The 22391-nt window shown below is 35.5% G+C and overlaps 1 protein-coding gene across 1 annotated transcript; it reads right to left on the reverse strand.

The window, feature by feature from the left end:
- Positions 1 to 316: 316 nt before the first annotated feature.
- LOC132544125 (kelch domain-containing protein 2-like) lies at positions 317 to 21684 on the reverse strand. The gene is made up of 10 exons (XM_060207692.1): positions 21565 to 21684; positions 19117 to 19190; positions 16003 to 16224; positions 13518 to 13605; positions 8750 to 8821; positions 7427 to 7566; positions 6064 to 6176; positions 2590 to 2753; positions 2321 to 2373; positions 317 to 760 (listed from the first exon to the last, which is right to left on the reverse strand). The coding sequence occupies exons 1-10, from the start codon at positions 21667 to 21669 to the stop codon at positions 577 to 579; spliced, it is 1215 nt and encodes a 404-aa protein (XP_060063675.1). The 5' UTR covers positions 21670 to 21684; the 3' UTR covers positions 317 to 576.
- Between the last annotated feature and the right edge of the window lie 707 nt (positions 21685 to 22391).

Genomic DNA, 22391 nt, shown 5'->3' on the forward strand with positions numbered 1-22391 from the left:
AGATTTTACATAAGCAATTGCAAAAAAGATTCAAACAATATTGCAATTTTCATTGCAATAACAAACTTCAAATATCAAATATCAAGATGGCCGTTATTTGGCTATGCTTTTAAAAACTGTCCCAAAATTTATCAAGCACAATCATGGCCCAAGCGGAAGTCTACATACAGAAATTGAGAAAGATAAACTAGGCCCTTTTCAAAAAATAAGGATAATACTTATAAAAGGAAAGATGAACGACATAGGGCAATTTGAACAGACACCATCTGAGGACAGTGAGCTTAATGTACAATGATAGAAAATATCACAACAGACATGATTTTAAAATGTATATTTCTGTAATGGGTTCATCAGGAAGTCATGTCATTGATCACAATAGCTGAATAAAGTTAGGATGATTATTTCATTTGAGGTTTTTCATTTACAACAAATCTCATAGCTGTATGGTGTCATTTAAGTCTGCTCTTTAGATTCCAGTCTTGATTACCAAACTCTCTAAAAAGGATCAACGATGGCTTTCTCCTTTTGTGCAGTGTATCCAATATCACATTTAAAAGACAAATGATTAAATCATAGTTAAGCCACTGTGCATGTGGCTCCAACTGATTGCCCAGTATCTCTTGTTTGCTCCTTCACAGTCTTCTGCATGTCCAGCATCAGATCATTTTTTGTCTGTAGCCATGCCGCCAGTGACTGAGGAAGAAACTCCCAATCGGAGTGTGTCTTTGCCTTGTTTTTGTACACAGTGTGCAGACACAGCCTGGTAACAAAACAGTCTGGTTAAAAACAACTATAGAAAATATCTCATTTCTAAAAAAAGAAAAAAAAAGACAGTGACTAATGAACTCTTGAATAAGCAGCTTTAATGGACACAGAATTTGAACAAAAGGCAATAGTTATGTAATTTAGGGGTTTCAGGCACTAAATTTTGGTTCGTGGAACATCCTCTTAGTATGACTGATATATACACCTGTTTCATTATCCTAGTTTAAATGCAAGCAATTTAAAGATGAGCCTCGGACATGAAATTTAACAAAGGGGCAATAACTCTCTAATTAAGGGTTTGTGGACCTTAACGTTACTACACTGGACATTGTCTTTGTATGTTAAATGTATGCATCAAATTTCATTATACAAGTTTTTATGCAAGCAATTTAGAGATGTGCTCTAGACATGAAATTTGAACAAAGGGCAATAACTCTGTAATTGAGTGGTGGCAAGATCTCAATTTGGCCATCACCTTAGTATGACCAAAGTTTACTCCAAATTTCATGATCCTTGCTTAGCTGTGGCTAGTTATGCTCCAGACACAAATGGACAGACGGACAGACAGTCAAAGTGGCAGTTACATGTCACGTAAAACTTATTGGGGAGCATAGAAAAGCAGGCAGTATTTCTAGTTTCACATGTTGTTAGCCCCTACCATTGTTAGATCTTTGTTTGCTCTTTGAAAGTTGGATCTTTTCTCTGCTCTGTTTTTGCTCTTAATGATCAGTCCCAAAATCAAACAGGCAAAAAGTAGAGACCAAGGGAAACTTACTCACTTAACCTGTCAATTATTTGAACAAATCGGTTGTCCTTCATCCACTTAGGTTATAGAACCAATATCAACAGCTTGGACCTTCTTGTTATTGAGAAGTTGTTAGAAGATTTTAATACATTTGACCCCAATGACTTTAACAGAGAAAATGTCAATCACATGATCAAAATTGGTAATCCTTCATTTCTGCATGCTACAGGACAATTATCAGCACTCGAGCCTTTTGATTATTTAGAACTAGTTATTTTAAAGACTTTTTGTCCCCTGTGACTTGGAAAATGAATCAAGGTCCTCCATTTTATCACGCATGCAATGAGCCCAATATCATCACTTTGGGTCTTTTGGTTATTGAGAAGAAGTCATTTTAAGATTTTGACATACTTGACATCTGTGACCTTGAAAGTGGGTAACAGTCAATGATATGAACAAACTTGGCTACAGGCCCAATATCAGCAGCCTGGACATTTTGGCTACTGTTTGAAGATTTTAACATATTTGGACCCTGTGACCTTGAAAGCAGGTCAAGGTTGTTTATATTTACACATTTTATAGCCCTCTATCCCAGCATCATACAGGCCAAATATCAGCACTATGGGCCTTTTGGTTATTGAGAAGAATTCATTTTAATGGAAAGTTTATGCATGGCTGATGGCACATGAGAACGGATGAAATATTGGTGGTCCTTTGAGTCAGATGACATTAAGTTACCTGAAAGGAGAAAGAACACTTGTCTAGGTAGATAATGTGGATTTAGAAGGAAGGTCAGTAAAAAAAACTTACCTGAGTAGAGAAAGTGGATTGAGTAGAAAGGTTATTACTTCATTACTGTGTTCCTGTGGGTAAACAAAAACAAATGCCAGCACTCATTTGTGTTACAAACATGTCAATCTCTTGAATTCCCTATTACAAATTAAAACAGAAACAATATGATTTAGACTACATACAAAATTTGTGAGAAGGATATCGGTTATATCCACAAATGATATTGAAATACGCCTTTTTACATTCATAATTAACGATGCATTTGTTATCTTTTTACATTTACTGACCGTGGGTTGCTCCACACTAAGTATGTTATTTGTACATCCTCCAAATACGACCACCTCCCCCTCTCTAGTCCTGCAGGCAGTATGCCAGAGGTGAGGGTTGCAGTTTTTGTAGTGGTCAAGCTTTGTCCAGGTCAACTTTACAATGTCCAGTATCCAAGCATCATCTGAAATCAAACAATTTCGAAGGAAAACTAGAAATTGTTGGCCAATATATTTCACTTAAACAAAACATCTTATCTAAAGGTGAATTATTTCAACAAATATAATAGCTTACCCCTTGAATTAATTTATATATTATGTATTTAGACTCCAGAATGTATGTACAATACCAGGTTACTTATATTACATATTTAGACTCCAGAATGTATGTACAATACCAGGTTATTTATATTACATATTTAGACTCCAGAATGTATGTACAATACCAGGTTATTTATATTACATATTTAGACTCCAGAATGTATGTACAATACCAGGTTATTTATATTACATATTTAGACTCCAGAATGTATGTACAATACCAGGTTATTTATATTACATATTTAGACTCCAGAATGTATGTACAATACCAGGTTATTTATATTACATATTTAGACTCCAGAATGTATGTACAATGCCAGGTTATTTATATTACATATTTAGACTCCAGAATGTAAGGTTATTTATATTACATATTTATGTTATTTATATTACAATACCAGGTTATTTATTATATTACATATTACAATACCAGGTTATTTAGACTCCAGAATGTATGTACAATACCAGGTTATTTATATTACATATTTAGACTCCAGAATGTATGTACAATACCAGGTTACTTATATTACATAGACTCCAGAATGTATGTACAATACCAGGTTATTTATATTACATATTTAGACTCCAGAATGTATGTACAATACCAGGTTACTTATATTACATATTTAGACTCCAGAATGTATGTATAATACCAGATTATTTATTTGTGTTACCCAAAAAAAGAATTTTCTAAATGCATCCCATTCCTTCGACTGGTAGTTGACATATACATAATATTTTCTTACTACTATTTACAGATTTTGACAGAGTTGAATCTTGTGACCTTGAAAGTATGTCAAGGTCATTATATTATAAAAGTTGATAGCCAATGACCTGGGCTTCTCAAATATCAAATACCAAGGCCCTAAGCCATGTAGAACTTGAGAAAAAGGTTTTTCAAACCTGTAACCCACATTTGCACTTTTCAACTTTGACCTCAGTTGTGAACCTGAAGCTGAATTTTCAAACGAGGATTTATCAATACATTCAATAGCAATTGATCATAGTATGCTAATGACAAACTTTCATCACTGTGTGCCTCTTGGTTATTGTGAAAATGTTATTTAAAGATTTTAATATAATTGCCACTTGTGACCTTGAAAGTGGGTCAAAGTCATTTACATTATAAAACTTAATTAGCCAATGATCAGATCTCCTTTAATATCAAATATCAAAGCTCTAAATCCTCTGAAACTTTAAAAGAATTTTTTCAATGTTTGTTAACCAAAATGGCACTTTTTTCAACTTTGACACCGACCAAGCACCATGAGCTTCTTAAATATGGAATATCAAGGCTCTGGTCATTGTGCAACTTGAGAAGAAGTTTTTCAATGTTTGTTACTCAAAATGGCAAAATTTCAACTTTTACCCCTACTGAGAAATGGAAGTTGCCATTTTACAAAAGAATGTTTCCTGAGAAATGCTATATATTTGTTATTTTACATAACATATCCCAAGATGAATTCATTTCATGAGATATTGCAAATTAAACAGAGAGTTTTCTATTTGACAGAATGTGTATTATCATGTAATGGGAAAAAGTTAGCCCAGTAGGTTACCTACAAATAATGTGATAGCATGAATGCTGTAAAATGAATTTTTAGTTTTGGCCATTTGAAAATTTTGACCAATGACATCATAGTGGCCATATTGGATTTTTGACCTCCTTGAAAGTATTGCTGGAACACCTTATTACCAGGCCCTATAAACCACAATATGGACAATGATCCGATTTGCTACCATTTAAGAGATAAAGCACCCACAAAATTGTCCCAGAATGATAAGAAACATAACAAGAACAGTACGTCGTCTCACCAGATTGTGAAAAGCCCTCATTACTACAGGCACAATATTAAGAACTTTGGCCTTTTAGTTATTAAGGAGAAGATGTTTCAATACTTAAGCACATTTAACCCCTGTGACCTTGAAAGTGGGTCAATGTCATTCATATTACCAAACTTGGTAGCCCTTCATTTCATCATGCTACAGGCCCAATAGTCAGAGGGACAGATGGACAGACACCGCAGTATGCTATAAACTCACTTGACCCTTCGTGCCAGGTGAGCTGAAAATGATTTGATAATAAATTCACTTAAGGTAAAATCAAGGCACTAACCATTTAATAATTATCTGTGGCATACTTTGCTGACATAATGTTGCAAAACAAAAACCATTAGATTTACAAGAAATAGCATATACCTTAAATTCCTGCTGGGTTGGCAAAAATCATATTTCTAGATTTCACACTTTCAAATCTAACATCAAAGGGCATACCTTAAGAAATGGATATGATCAACTTCCAAAGCTTTTCAAATGTTATGAATGAACGGTAATAACTAAAAACTTGTGCATTACTTTCGGCACTTCTATGTATACCCTACTATAAACAATTCTACCAGTTCACTTATCAGAAAGACTCAAGGATATCTTTATATTGACGTATACGTCTTGTATTCACTGGCTACCAAAACCAGTCAGGATTAGGGTAAGGGTTAGGGTTTGTGATGCCATGATTACTAAAACAGGTGAAAACTCAGAATTACAACACTTTTATCAATAACAAAAGGACCAATGGGCCTGCAACGCTTACCTGCCAAATATGCCTCTCAGCCTTTTTGTTAATGAGGAGAAGTCATTTAATGGTTTTAACAAATTTGACCCATGTGACTTAATATCATAGTCAATGTCATTTCTTTTCACAAACTTTGTCAGACTTCATCATGGGAACATACTAGCTAAATATCGTGCCTCTAGACCTTTCAGTTCATGAGAAGATGTCACTTAAAGGTTTTAACAAATTTGAGCCTTGTGACTTGAATATATGTCAAGGTCACTTCTTTTCATAAAATTTGTCAGGCTTTATCCAAGGAACATACCAGCCAAATATCAAAACATTAGGTCCATTGGTTATTGTGAAGAAGTTGTTAAAAGGAAAAAATTGACACCAGATGACATACGGACGACGAACGTCGTGCTCAAGTGAGCTAATAGTGTAAGCACTACAATATACAGCACTAAAATTGTCAATCAGAGATTGTTGGTTTTTTCTGATTTTTACTAGAACAATCCTGATAATGACTTGTCTGCATTACTAGGATTATGATTAGTATCTTTTAACTCTGCTGTTATGTTAGACCCATATCCAAGAGTAATGATGTCTCATAAAGTAGGTACTTAGAGGGTTATCTGCTTGGTCAAATCCACCATATAAAAACATCTGCCTGTCGGACACCAAAGTGAAAGTGTGCCATGACCTTCCCACTGGAACATTCCCAGGAGTGACCAACCTACAAAGATAGAGACAATGATATATTGATGGAGGACAAAGGCAAAAATAGCCTATCACATCCAAAATACAGTATTACTAAGTGATAGGATTGCTAACACAAGGTAATCCCACAGGGAACTTCGCACCCACCATTGTATAATCTTTATTTGTTCTTTATCAGTTTAATCATTTTTTTTCTTTCTCATCTCTCCAAGACCAACCTACATATTGATTTAGAAATGATCCATCCAGAATGTCTCAAAATATTGTAATTGATAAACTACAAGCGGCATAATCCAAGATGGTGAGCTGTCAGCCATTTTCTTATTCTTATCAGTCCCATCATGGCTATCTTATTTAATTTCCACCGGAAAAGACTATTGTTAAAACGTTGGAAGGTTAAAGCAAATACCATACCTCTAGAACTTTTTGTTCATGAAAAGAAGTTGTTTTAATGTTTTAACAAATTTGAACCATATGAACATGAATACAAGTCAAGGTCATTTCTTTTTGCAAACATTGTCAAGCTTCGCAGGAACATACCAACCAAATTTCATGCCTCTAGACCATTTTGTTCTTGAGAAGAAGTTGTTAAAAGGTTTTGACAAATCTGACCCCTGTGACCTTGAATATAAGTCAAGGTCATTTCTTTGGCTTCATTCTAGGAACATACCATCCAAATACCGTAAATGTTCGCGTATAGTGCGCACTCGCGTATAGTGCGCAGGTACTTTTTGGAGATCAGATTTAAAAAAAAAAAATCTACAGAAAAATTAATTGACTGGTCACTGCGACAAAACATTTGATGTGGTCTGATCCATTGATAATTAGGAAACCACAATGAGCGTGACCCTAACACATGTAATTACCTTATCTCCAAACTATCATATAAGACCGACGACTTTTACATATAACTATGTGAAGGGAGGTAATCCAATATGGCGGATGCAGAACTCGGGAATGATAACCCCAGGAATGGCATGTACCTGCGTATAGTGCACACCCCATTTTTGACACGACAGTTTCAGCTTAAAAAAGTGCGCACTATACGCAAATATTTACGGTATCAAAACATTAGGTCCATTGGTTATTGAGAAGAAGCTGTTTAAAGGAAAACTTCAAGTGGGACAATGGACAATGGCCCTTTCTGCCAGGTGGGAAAAAAATGAAGATTAAAATGGTTGCAAACCTTTCTGTTATCTCTGGTGAATAATATCTAATGCCACCACAGGAGAAGTAAAAAACCTGGTGTTGTGTGAATTTACTTACGGTCCTGTCCATGTCAGAGTTTCAAGGTCAAGACAATGAAGGTCATTCATTCTTTCTTCTATGTGACGTCCACCAAATAGGAACACTTGGGCACCAGCTTTAGCTGCTGCATGAGCAGCTCGAGAGGATGGTACCAAACCCTAGATAAAAACATTAGTTACAGTACGAGAGGATGCCACCAAACCATGGAAAAAAACATTAGTTATAGTACAAGAGGATGGCACCAAACCCTAGATAAATAACAATAGTTACAGTATGAGAGGATGGCACCAAACCCTAGATAGCTAAAAACAATAGTTACAGTACGAGAGGATAGCACCAAACCCTAGATAGCTAAAAACAATAGTTACAGTATGACAGGATGGCACCAAACCCTAGATAGTTAAAAACAATAGTTACAGTATGCAAGGATGGCACCAAACCCTAGATAAATACAATAGTTACAGTATGCGAGGATGGCACCAAACCCTAGACAGTTAAAAACAATAGTAACAGTACGAGAGGATAGCACCAAACTCTAGATAGCTAAAAACAATAGTTACAGTACGAGAGGATGGCACCAAACCCTAGATAGATAAAAACAATAGTTACAGTATGAGAAGATGGCACCAAAACCTAGATAGATAAACACAATAGTTACATTATGACAGGATGGCACCAAAGCCTAGATAGATAAAAACAATAGTTACAGTATGAGAGGATGGCACCAAACCCTAGATAGATAAAAACAATAGTTACAGTATGAGAGGATGGCACCAAACCCTAGATAGATAAAAACAATAGTTACAGTACGAGAGGATGGCACCAAAGCCTAGATAAACACGATAGTTACAGTATGCGAGGATGGCACCAAACCCTAGATAAATACAATAGTTACAGTATGCGAGGATGGCACCAAACCATAGATAGTTAAAAACAATAGTTACAGTACGAGAGGATGGCACCAAACCCTAGATAGCTAAATACAATAGTTACAGTATGCGAGGATGGCACCAAACCCTAGATAGTTAAAAACAATAGTTACAGTATGACAGGATGGCACCAAACCCTAGATAGTTAGAAACAATAGTTACAGTATGACAGGATGGCACCAAACCCTAGATAGTTAAAAACAATAGTTACAGTATGACAGGATGGCACCAAACCCTAGATAGTTAGAAACAATAGTTACAGTATGACAGGATGGCACCAAACCCTAGATAGTTAAAAACAATAGTTACATTATAACAGGGTGACACAAAACCGTAGGCTACTTTTAACTTATCACAGCCTGCAGGAAATGTAGTCCCATACATTATTGAGATAGTTGAAATAATGCCTTACCTTACAGCGAGGATTATGCCATGTCTTTGTTTCTAGATCAAACACCACCAGCTGGTTATTCCATCCCCTCACCTGTAAAGCAAATGGACACATTTTTTTATCATTTTAATATAACATCTTTTTTTCTTAATTACTGTACCAATAACTGTACCAATTTTACATACAATTAGGAATCTTTTCAGTTGATGAGGAAAAAAGTGAGTAACATGTTTATCTCTAGCCCCAAGGCAGCAGAAGAATGGCAATATGTCTCCTCCATCACAACTTTGACAGCTTTACCACCATGTTTTATAAACAAATTAACTGTTTTTGACAGCTTACATAGAATATGGTTAACTATATTTTGTCTTTTACAACACCAATTGCAAATTTATCCTAAGGATTATTACCCTCAATAACAGTCTCAAGATACTGGCCTATAAATGGTTTCTGAGATTTTTGTAGATGTGATATCCCCAAATGACAAACAAATATTCATACATATGAAATATGCGGAAGATGACCTTCACCTTTACAGACTCAGCCGTAGAAACAAGGATGATGAGTTCATGGGTAAAATAGCCCTCTCAATCATACAAAAGGTATGGTAATATTTCAATGTATGATAAATTATTTGACAGAAACAAATGGGCAGGATTAGATATAAATACTAAATAAAAGAGTTGTGTTTGAAGCCAATGAGTATGTCTGAAATTTACATTCATTTAAGTTATGCCATCTGGAGCTATATTAAACCTAAATCAACAACCAAGTCTGAAATCGGAGATATTTAATCGAAACCAAATGACAAAAGCTAAACAAAAGTCTCATCAGACATGGCAAAAGCTAATGTGCTTTGCAAGTTCTAGAGTAGCGTTTTTGTGAAAGAAACAGGAACTACACCGCAACTGAATCAACAGGAAGTTATCGAGGAAATGACAACCCTCAAGGTGAATTATGATATGGTATTCAAAAACAACTTATTAGTCTAAAACCTGAAAAGTCACCAGGATTGGATGAACTATGGCCCATGCTTCTTAAAAACATTGCTTCTTCAATATCACATCATTTAGGAAAAACAAGGGGACACTACCAAATGAATGGTAAAAAGCTTGAGTTTGTGCTAACTACAAAAACGGTGATAAATGTGAAGCAGGAAATTATAGGCCCGTTAGTCTAACGTCAGTGGTATGTAAAATTCTAGAGTCCATATTCAGGGAGCAGTTAACAAAATTAATCTGAGCAAACAAATAATGGACAAACAGTTTGGTCTCATATCAGGAAGATCGACAATTTTCCGGCTCTTAGAAGTCTTAGATAAATGGAGAGAAGCTCTGGATAAAGGACAGGTAATAGATTGTATCTACATGGACTACCAGACTCCTAAGTAAGTTAAAAGCTTATAATTTCTCCAATCAAATGATCTCTTGGATATCAGCATTTTTGATTGGTCGACAGCGAAGAGTATCTGTCAATGGTGACGATTCAGATTGGGTTGAAGTTCCCCAGGAATCCCTCAAGGCTCCGTGCTAGAGCCATTGATGTTTGTAATATTTGTAAATGATCTACCAGGAACGGTCAAGTCAGATATGTACCTATTCGCAGACGACACAAAAATATTTAAAATAATTAAAAATAAACAGGATAGAATGGAGCTTCAAAAGAACCTTGACACTATGTGTGAATGGAGTAAAACATGGCTACTTAAGATGCATCCAGATAAGTGTAAACATATGCGAATAGGCAAGGAAAGAGGTAGAGGTCCAAATGATATAGACCCAACTCACCATCTTCATGTTAAACATCTGCAGAGATCAAAATAAGAAAAGGATGTAGGATTTATTATAGATGCTGATCTATCTTTTGATGAACACATCTCAGAAAAAGTAAAAAAAAAAAACAAACTCCATGTTTCCACTTCTCCGGAGGACTTTCCAGTTCTTGGACATTAAGTCATTTATTCCGCTATATAAATGCTTAGTGAGGTCACAGCTGGACTATGCCAGTTCAGTTTGGGCCCCATATCTTCAAAAACACATTGACAAGATAGAGGGAGTCCAGAGAAGAGCAACCATGTGTCTTCCGGGAATGAAGACTTGACCTACAGTGAGAGGTGAAGAAACTAAAGCTTCCAACACTGGCATTCAGGAGATTAAGGGGAGATATGATAAAACTGTATAAAATAACAAGTCAAATTTATGATAATGAATGTTTTAATGCTATTACATTTTGGAAAGATGCCTCTGATCGCCATAGTCACAGAGGTCATTCAAAGAAAATATTTCCTAAATGATCCACAACTATGCTAAGAAAAAAACATTTTTCAAACAGAACAGTAAAAATTTGGAATGAACTACCAGAAAACGTTGTATCTGCTGGGAATGTTAATTTATTTTAAAACAGACTAGATGATCACAGACTAGATGATCACTGGAAAAACCAAGAACTTTTCTTTAATTATAAAGCATCAATCCAGAATTAGATATCAAGTCCAGTACTGGATATATGTATTTTATTATGTATTCATACTGTATTGTAATGAGTCTGGTATAGAGGACTATGACAAGTCCTGAACCAGAAATAACCTTCACTGAAATTAACGACTTCCCCATTGTGTTATTGTGTTTCGATAAACTAGTGTGGTAAGCATATGTGTTTATTCCAATGTTAGTCTGTAAAAATATACAAATGCAGTTATGCAATGATGGCAGCAAACAGCTGTAATCCCATGAGGAATCCTGAATCCAGTCATACAAACTTTCTTTTAAACTGAAAGTGATTGATTCTTTACGAAAAAGAGAAATCAACAGCATCTCAACATTATGGTGTGGACAGAAAATGTGGTCGTGAGAGAATGATTCATTAAACAAGTATGTTGAAACTACACAGATATGTAGAGTACCTGGTGGTGGCTGGAAACTTATGTACATAGATATAGTAGAAAGAAAGGAAAAATAAAGCAGAGGATAACAGGTTGACATGATAAAGGTGTTAGAGTTACAGTGTTAGAGTTACAGTCAAATAATTACACAATCAACAGGGAAATCAAGGTTTTTAAGCCAGCTGTAGATGGCAGATGAAATTCATGAAAAGAAACTGACAAAAAATGCATGTGGCTAAAAAAATATATGTTGAAATGTTGGATGATAGAATGCAGGGCTTCTTCCCTTTTGGTAATAAAATGATAAGAAATGTAAAGGTTTTCCACTTGGTATGATTGGGAACATGGACGAACCTCTGGTATGGATTGAAAAGCGGGGAGATTATACCGTAGAACAGACAGGGGCTAAAACTGAGAGCTTGCAGGGATCGACAGGTTGTGAAAAATGAAGGATTACAGTTAGGACCATGGGTGATGGAAAGAAAACTACCACCATTAGTTTTGTTGAAAGGAGTGAAGCAAATAAGTCAGTAATGCAAAACTTCTTCTTAAGAAGGAAAATATTGCCCCTGATGAGCCTCACCCCACAAACAAAGCTTCAAATTCCCTAGGGTTGGGGACAGAGATCAGTTGTTAATCTCTTGATGTCCAGTAATGCTTTTGAGTCATTGGATGATAATCTAAATGACTTCAAAGATATAATCTGTACTGGGGTGAACCAGAAACACCACCACCCACCAACCACCTGACAAATTATCAGTCATGATTGCGTTTATCTCCTAATGCTCAGCACTGTTATAGTTATTCAGTGAAGATCACAAGAACCAAAGCTCCAAATGAATTGTTGATGGTGCAAAGCAATGATATGAAAATGAATAAATCTACTTGGGTAAGACCCAAGCTTTATACAAAATGATTTTGGACAATATCCTGCAATTCCTGAAAAACAAGATCAATTCTAATGATAGATTTTTTTATTATTTTCGCCTCACCTATCTGGCCCCAGGGGGCAGAAACCAACGTTTTATACAAAAATGATTTCTCTCCACCCAAGCATGCTTCACACCAAAATCTTTACAATAGAGAACAGAGATCCACCGTTTATACAACAAATCATGCTGCATACCAAATTTGGCCAATATCCTGCAATTCCTAAAGAACAAGATATATTTTAAAGAAAATGACAGATGTTCCTTATTGAGCCTTACCCCTTTAGCCCAAGGGGACTGAGACCCACCATCTTATACAAAACTGGTTTTCCTTCAACATAGCATGCTTTAGACAAAATCTGAACAATATCTTAAGGGTCATGACTCAACATTAACACAAAAATGATTTTCTTTCAACCAAGCATGCTTCAGACCGAATTTGGACAATATTCTGCAATTCCTAAAGATCAAAATAGACCTCAAATATATTTATAGGTTTTCCCTATCAAGCCTTGCCTGTTTAGCTCCAGATGGCCAGGACCCAACCTATACAAAACTGATTTTCCTTCATCAATGCATTCTGCAGACCAAATTTTGACAATATGCTGGAATTCCTGAAGAAGATAGTCCTGGGGGACAAAACCCACCATTTATACAGAATTCCACTTACCCCAAGCATGCTTCTGACAAATTTTGGTCAAAATCTAATCCTTCCTCCAGGAGGAGTAGGATTTTTAAAGAATTTGCTCTATTTCCCCTATTAGGTCCAGACCCTCCCACCCTTGGGGGCCAAGATGCACTAGTTATACAAAATTGATTTCTCTTCATCCAAGAATGCTTCAGACCAATTTTGGGCAAAATCCTATCATTCGAATTTTGCACCTCTTCCCTGGGGGCCAAATCTACCATTTACACAAATTTGTTCCCTCAAGCCAAAGGTTGCTCCTTTGGACTAAGGGAGTTAAGAGTATGAACTTACCCCAACTATGGACCGATCTGCATGAAATTCACCATTTTCATTTAGATAGTTGCTGAGTGGCATCGAGAATCCTCCGAAAACATATAGTCTAAAAAGACAAAGTAAGGTAACAATAAAATTGAAACAACAAACATGATATGGCCATCATAGGTCAAATGAACATTTTACAACAGGAACCAGAAGGAAAGCAATGTTTAATATCTGATCAAAACATTGAGGTCAATTACAAACTGTGTCAGTTGTGTAATAATGGAGGAAATCAAAGTAATACTCTGAGATGATCCGTGAAATAACATTAATGTTATTGTTCCATCAATTTTACAAAGGCCCATTACTGAATAAACAAGAGGCCTAGTGGCCTTAACGGTCGCCTGAGAAAAGCAATATTGAACATAAAGGTTAAAGGGTCAGTAGTTTTCAAGTGTCATGGAAAAGAAATTGTGACATTGATGATAAGCCAATAAGTACATGCATACCATTAAAACTGTCATCCTATACTTAAAAATCTTGCAAAATTATTTCCAATCGGCAATTAACTATATTATGCTAAAAACTGCAATTTTTCTATAAAAATTATAGTAAAGTTAACTGCCTCCCAAAGGAGAAATATGAGACCCATTTTGGTAAAGCACCTAAAGACGCTTTCAGTTATGAAGAGCATTTGATTCTACCATATTTGGGTGTTGAGAAGATTTTTGAAACCCAAGTGAATTTGACCCCTTTTAGTCCCAACCATCAGCCCCTGGGGATCAGCCAGGATCAATACTAGCATACTATCACACTGTCATCCTTTGCTCATGATTCTAACCAAATTTGAAATATTCTCAATGGAAATCAAACAAATTATGCTCAAAAATCTATTTTTCCAATATCAACTATACTAACTATGATACCCCGGGCCATAAAATTCACAGTTTTAGTACAGCACCTTAAAATGCTTCTATCCATGAAGATCCTTTGATTCTACCATATCTGGGTGTTAAGGAGAAAATTTTGAAATTTGAGTCAATTTAATTGCTTTTGACCAACCCCTCAGGCCCCTTGGGGGTTGGGGACGATATAATTCACAATTTTAGTTAATCGTAGGCCAGGGAAGGTTTCTGCAAAATTTCACTAGAATTAGTTCAGGGATTTTTGAAAAGTCCAAAATGTTAAAGATTTATAGATACAAGACACTGGACAAAGGTGATTGCAATATGTCACGATGACACTCAGATGACCTAATAACAGACAAATAATTCTGGTTATTGAACTGGTCCAAGCTATGGTGATAATGAACCTCCATACGAAGTTTAAGTGTATCCATTGGAGACTACTGGATATATGGAGTGGACATGGTAAAGGTAATTGAAATAAGGGGCCATAACTCTGTGAATTATATGTCGAAAGTTGTGATTATCCGACTTCTCCTAACTTTAACAGTAATGTACCTCCCTATGAAATTTGATGTTGATCCCATAAAAAATACTTTCGATATCTAGCAGACACTGTTTCTGTAATTAAATTAAGGGCCATAATTCTGTAAATTATGGTCAAAAATTTGAATTCAATAAACTTGTCTGAGCAATCATGGTAACGAACCTATAAAGTTTGAAATTGATCTGTTGACAAAGTGGATGTTGTTTTAGAAATTCAATAAGGGGTCATAACTACATGAATTAAGAAATTCAAATGAAGATTGAAGTTGGTCAGTTGAAATTGAAATTGAATATGTAGCCATAACTTTGTGGATTATGTTTAAAAATTACATTGATCAAAGTTGTCTTTCGATGGGTGTAAAAAAATGTGTAAATGATGTTAATTTTACCATAAAACCACAGATTCAAGTAAGATTTCCAAGATTTTAGTGTTCAGGTTGTTTTAAACATAACTAGATATGGAGAGTTAATTCTATAATGTTGCTTTGTAATGTTGTTTCTCTAGCAAGCAGATAAAATGAGCTTGACCTTTTACCACAACAAAAGTTCCATGAGGCAGTACATGATACACCCATCATATGTCGAAATAAGTATTTTGTGACTGGAAAGAGAAGGAAAGTGATGACATAATGCAATGGGCCTGCATTGCTCATCTGGTATTCAATGTTCATAAATAGAATAAACGTTAATGTCACAATTTTTTTCCATAAACTTTGTTTGGCTTTGTCCCATGGCTTTGTCCCAGAGACATCTTTCTACCAAATATCATGCTTCTCATTCTTTTAGTTTACCAAAAGAAATCTTTCACATGTTTCAAGAAATTTTATCCATGTGACCTTATCATGACATTTGGTCTGCTGGTTAATGAGAAGAAGTCATTTAAATGGAAAAGTTGACCCCAGATAGATGACAGATAGACGAAGCACCACAGCATAAGCTTCCAACAAACTGAGCTAAAATGTCAATAATTCTAACAATTTTCATTGGAAATTTAACAGTTATGCCCCAAAATGTATCCTGGAGTTATGTGATTCTGCAAAATCTGCACATAAATAAAAGTTACTGACTTGTTGTGGTGCACCCAGCAGACACATTTATCCCGAGGACTAGGTGAATCACTGTCAGTATGTACATGTTCCCATTCCAATGTTCGAAGGTCAAGTCTGTGCAGTGTGTTAACATTTCCGTGCTCTGTGTGTCCAGCAAACACGTACATGTGGTAATCAACGAGACATGCAGAGGCACCAGAGGTTCCAGGAGGGCACTTGCCTCTCGTCTCTCTCTTCATCCTGCAACATCAATTCCAGCTAAACTTGCATTACAATATTAACAAAGAGAATGAACAAAGCATTTCACTTTCATGATGACAATAAGAACTGTATAATTATATATATATATATATATATATATATCAGATGCTTTGTTAATATCAACAGAGAACACACAGAAGTATGCCTTTCTACCTAGTTATCACATTATACACATAGAAGTTTGCCTACCTACCAGTACTTAGTTACCACATCAAAGATAGAAGTCTGCCTACCTACTTAGTTACCACATCAACAGATAGAAGTCTGCCTTCCTACTTAGTTACCACAACAAAGATAGCAGTTAGCCTACTTACTTGGTTACCACATCAACAAATAGAAGTCTGCCTACCTACTTAGTTACCATATCAACAAATAGAAGTCTGCCTACCTACTTAGTTACCACGACAACAGATAGAAGTCTGCCTACCTACTTAGCAACCACATCAACAGATAGAAGTCTGCCTACCTACTTAGCTACCACATCAACAGATAGATGTCTGCCTACCTACTTAGTTACCACATCAAAGATAGGAGTTAGTCTACCTACTTAGCTACCACATCAACAGATAGAAATTAGCCTACCTCCTTAGTTACCACATCAACAGATAAAAGTCTGCCTACCTACTTAGTTACCACATCAGTAGATAGAAGTCTGCCTACCTACTTAGTTACCATATCAACAGATAGAAGTCTGCCTACCTACTTAGTTACCACATCAACAGATAGAAGTCTGCCTACCTACTTAGCTACCACATCAACAGATAAAAGTCTGCCTACCTACTTAGTTACCACATCAGTAGATAGAAGTCTGCCTACCTACTTAGTTACTACATCAAAGATAGACGTTTGCCTACCTACTTAGTTACCACATCAACAGATAGAAGTCTGCCTACCTACTTAGTTACCACATCAACAGATAGAAGTCTGCCTACCTACTTAGTTACCACATCAACAGATAGAAAAGCGCCTACCTACTTAGTTACGACATCAACAGATAGAAGTTAGCCTACCTACTTAGTTACCACATCAACAGATAGAAAAGCGCCTACCTACTTAGTTACGACATCAACAGATAGAAGTTAGCCTACCTACTTAGTTACGACATCAACAGATAGAAGTTAGCCTACCTACTTAGTTACTACATCAACAGATAGAAGTCTGCCTACCTACTTAGTTACCACATCAACAGATAGAAAAGCGCCTACCTACTTAGTTACGACATCAACAGATAGAAGTTAGCCTACCTACTTAGTTACCACATCAACAGATAGAAGTCTGCCTACCTACTTAGTTAACACATCAAAGATAGAAGTTAGCCTACCTACTTAGTTAACAAATAGGTGTTATTACAATGTTGACAAGGAAGTTATGAGATAATGAGTGTTATTATACTGTGGACAAGGATGTTATGTGATAATGGGTGTTATTATACTGTGGACAAGGATGTTATGTGATAATGGGTGTTATCATACTGAGAACAAGGAAGTTATGAGATAATGAGTGTTATTATACTGTGAACAAGAATGTTATGTTATAATGGGTGTAGTTATACTGGGAACAAGGATGTTATGTGATAATGGGTGTTATTATACTGTGGACAAGGATGTTATGTGATAATGGGTGTTATCATACTGAGAACAAGGAAGTTATGAGATAATGAGTGTTATTATACTGTTAACAAGGATGTTATGTGATAACAGGTGTTATTATACTTGGAACAAGGATGTTATGTGATAATGGGTGTTATTATACTGTGAACAAGGATGTTATGTGATAATGGATGTTATTATACTTGGAACAAGGATGTTATGTGATAATGGGTGTTATTATACTTGGAACAAGGATGTTATGTGATAATGGGTGTTATTATACTTGGAACAAGGATGTTATGTGATAATGGGTGTTATTATACTTGGAACAAGGATGTTATGTGATAATGGGTGTTATTATACTGTGAACAAGGATGTTATGTGATAATGGGTGTTATTATACTTGGAACAAGGATGTTATGTGATAATGGGTGTTATCATACTGTGAACAAGGATGTTATGTGATAATGGGTGTTATTATACTTGGAACAAGGATGTTATGTGATAATGGGTGTTATTATACTGTGAACAAGGATGTTATGTGATAATGGGTGTTATTATACTGTGAACAAGGATGTTATGTGATAATGGGTGTTATTATACTTGGAACAAGGATGTTATGTGATAATGGGTGTTATTATACTTGGAACAAGGATGTTATGTGATAATGGGTGTTATTATACTGTGAACAAGGATGTTATGTGATAATGGGTGTTATTATACTTGGAACAAGGATGTTTTATGATAATGGTTGTTATTATACTGTGAACAAGGATGTTATGTGATAACGGGTGTTATTATACTTGGAACAAGGATGTTATGTGATAATGGGTGTTATTATACTGTGAACAAGGATGTTATGTGATAATGGGTGTTATTATACTTGGAACAAGGATGTTTTATGATAATGGTTGTTATTATACTGTGAACAAGGATGTTATGTGATAACGGGTGTTATTATACTTGGAACAAGGATGTTATGTGATAATGGGTGTTATTATACTGTGAACAAGGATGTTATGTGATAATGGGTGTTATTATACTTGGAACAAGGATGTTATGTGATAATGGGTGTTATTATACTGTGAACAAGGATGTTATGTGATAATGGGTGTTATTATACTTGGAACAAGGATGTTATGTGATAATGGGTGTTATTATACTGTGAACAAGGATGTTATGTGATAACGGGTGTAATTACACCTGGAACAAGGAAGTTACATAATAATGGGTGTTATTATACTGTTGAGAACTTAGCTATGTTTCTATCACTTATACATACCAGTATCCTACATCAGTGTCGTAAAGCCAGATATCAGAGGGTGGCAGGTACATTTCATGGTGGTAGCTGAAATTCTGTAAAAAAAAAAAAAAGATATGCACAAATTATCTTACAATAATTAAATGATCAAAACTGAGTTTGTGACAGCATTGCCTTGGTTTCCGTGTTACCTATCAAAACTATCTAAAAGCCTGCAAAGGGGCCCAAATCCTCATTGGTAATTTACAGATATTTAACATTTGTAAGCCAATACCAAAAAAAAATCCATCGGACCTTGTTTCCAGTTCCTCTGGTACATTTTTTTAACATCTTTGATAAAACAAGAGGCCCATAAGGCCTGTATCAATCACCAGGCTTTGCTACAGGAAAAGTGATTTTTTCCTCATTGGGCCCTATGCTTTTGTCCCCGAAAGGGCACCAAACCATTTACCAATAAGTGCCCATGTCCCTATAAGTGCCCCTCCTCCTATTTTTCAGATATCAAAGTTCACATTTACTCAATTTTTTTACTCAATTCAAATTTCAGAGTTGCTACCAGAAGTGACTTTTGGGGTGGTCATCTGCGCTTGACGCATATCAGAGCACCTGATTCAGATAGAACTATCAGTATGCTGACATCTATTTGCTGTAATCTCTCGCATGAAATGAGTTGAAATGCTTTTATTGAATATCTGCTCAGAAATATGTTCAAATCAGACAGTAAAATGATGGGGAAGCACAACTCTTCATGTGCTCACCTTTTCTCTCATGTGTAATTTATCAATCATTCAAATCCTTGTAATTTTGTTGCATGCACAAGTTATATATATTCTGTTTTATTTTGACAATAAACTATACTCAGTTATACATAGCTTAAAGTTTTTAAAGGTTTAATTCTATTTTTCTTGTCATCAATGCCCTAGATATCAAAAGTAGAATCTGAGTTGGCCGTTATCTTTGATACTGGTGATCCCAATAAGCGCCTACCCTCCTTTCCTAATTTTTTTGTGTTCTGGGCACTACAAGTGCCCAATACGGTATATTAAACACCCCTTCCCAAAAGATACATCTGACAAAATCCTAACATTCCTCAAGCAAAGGAAGGACTCCTTTAACAAATTTGGCACTTGTAACCTTGAATATAAGTCAAAGTCATTTATTTTTGCAAACTTTGTCAAGCTGCATAGAAGGAACATAACAGCCAAATATCATGCCTGTAGCCATTTAAGTTTGTAAGTAGAAGTTGTTTAATTCAACAAATTTGACACCTGTGACCTTTAATATAAGTCAAGGTAAATTATTTTCACAAATTTTGTCTGACTCCATTGTAGGAACATACCAAATATCATGCCTCTAGGCCTTTTAGTTCATAAAAAGAAGTCATTTAAAGGTTTTAACAAATTTGACCCCTGTGACCATGAATATAAGTCAAGGTCATTTTTTCACAAACTTTCTTCAAACTTTCTTGAAGGAATAAACCAGCGAATTATCAAGTCTCCAGGCCTTTTACCTCATGAGAAGACGTCATTCAATAAATATGAATATGATTCAAGGTAACTAATTTTCGCCAACTTTGTTTGTCTTCATTCTTGGGACATACCAGCCAAATATCCACTTTGGTCCATTGGTTATTGAGAAGAAGTTGTTGAAAGAAAAAAGCTGACGCATGACGCCTGACAAAGGCGACAGCATATAAGCTCACTTGGCCCTTTGAGCCAGTTGAGCTAAAATGTTGACTCCAGACGAGCAATGGAAGATGTATGCATGACTATTGACGTCATGCTACAGCATACGCTCACTTGGCCTTTTGCGCCAGGTGAGTTAAAAAAAGAAAGAAAGCAGGTTGAATGCAGTGTAACTTTGGGCAAAATCAAATCATTCCTACAGGAGGAGTAGGATTTTAAAGAATTGACTGTATTACCCCTATGGGCCCTGGTCTCCACGTTTGGTCTAAGTCTACAAGAGCTCACACCCACAAGTACCGTTATGCAAAGATACTGTAACTAACTATTGGGCAAGATTCTTATGCATGTATGTTAATGTTGCTCCCTGAAAATTTACTAATCAAAGTATTCACGCAAATTATACATTGTAACAAATTCTTGAATCGACGACGTAACAATATTTTACGACTTAGCAATGTTGATGAAAGGATTTTCGAGAGTTGCATAAGCAAATCTCAAATCTTATTTTGTCATTATGGTATGAAATACAGAGTTAACATTGTACAATACTTTCGCATTAATACATGTTTATGGTATGTGCTTGATTTTCATGTCATGTGACTTAACATTAAGTGCATATGAACTCAAAACTTCATTATGACGTTTGGTGTGATATGTATCAACAATATCAGCGTAAATGAGGCCTGCACTAGATAGAACATGAAATTATGACAAATTAAAGAATAAAAGGTGGTGTATTTTCAACAATAAAATATTGAAAAGCAACATTAATAGTGATGCGTACCGCATATCCTCCCCATACAACCATGTATTTGTTGAAGCAAACACAAACATGACCAGTTCTTGGGGGAACACGATATTTTGTCCCGCTTGGTCTGTCAAATTCCATTTCCAATATTGATGTGCAGAACGTCAACACTTCCTGTGTAATTAATGTAAAACGAAAGTAGACATTATCTTAAAGAAGCTTGAAAATAATATGTGCTCCATAACTGCTTCCGTGAAACGCCGATCTCTGCAAGAGTTGTCGTTCCTTCACAGTCACACTGCTATGATAGGGCTGGTTGGGTGGGGATGAAATGTGTACGTCCTTTCCTGCCCCTGCCTGGCCCCGTCACCCGTACCGGAAAGTAAGAAATAATTAATATCTCGAGAACGAAAAATCTAATAAATCTCAATTTTATTTAGATAAATCCACATAATAACTTTTTAGAACTTTGACTTGAATGAAATAATTAGATATCGAGATCTGTTCGAGAAAAAGAAAACTATTCAAAATTCATATTTCGATATTTTCATTAATTGTGAAGCAGAGGGATGTTACATTTGGAATGTTTTTGACGACATGAGAACTTGCGATTTAGAATTTTAATATGTGGTTTCATAATAGATGTGTCGGTGATGAAGCAAATGTGAATTTTTCGATAGATAGTTTTATTTTGAGGTGTGGAAATGCTAATGATAGCAGTGAAATAATATATATTTAATAGGGCATTACGATATAAAACAGCATAAATAAAATTATTCTTAATTACATATTATTTAAAATATATCATTCGAAATAATAATTGTTATGAAATATGATTAATAAACGTATGTAATAAATAATTA

Source organism: Ylistrum balloti, unplaced genomic scaffold (assembly GCF_031769215.1).
Source record: "Ylistrum balloti isolate Yb309-2 unplaced genomic scaffold, AGI_CSIRO_Ybal_v1 Utg369782, whole genome shotgun sequence".
Lineage (NCBI taxonomy): Eukaryota > Metazoa > Mollusca > Bivalvia > Pectinida > Pectinidae > Ylistrum > Ylistrum balloti.

Excerpts from the sequence above, each read along its gene's own strand:
- LOC132544125 (XM_060207692.1), bottom strand. The coding sequence starts at position 21,669 with ATGGAATTTGACAGACCAAGCGGGACAAAATATCGTGTTCCCCCAAGA. Across the intron at positions 16,225-19,116 it reads GACACTGATGTAGGATACTG|GATGAAGAGAGAGACGAGAG; the intron begins GTATGTATAAGT and ends TTGATGTTGCAG. Across the intron at positions 13,606-16,002 it reads TGCTGGGTGCACCACAACAA|ACTATATGTTTTCGGAGGAT; the intron begins GTCAGTAACTTT and ends TTGTCTTTTTAG.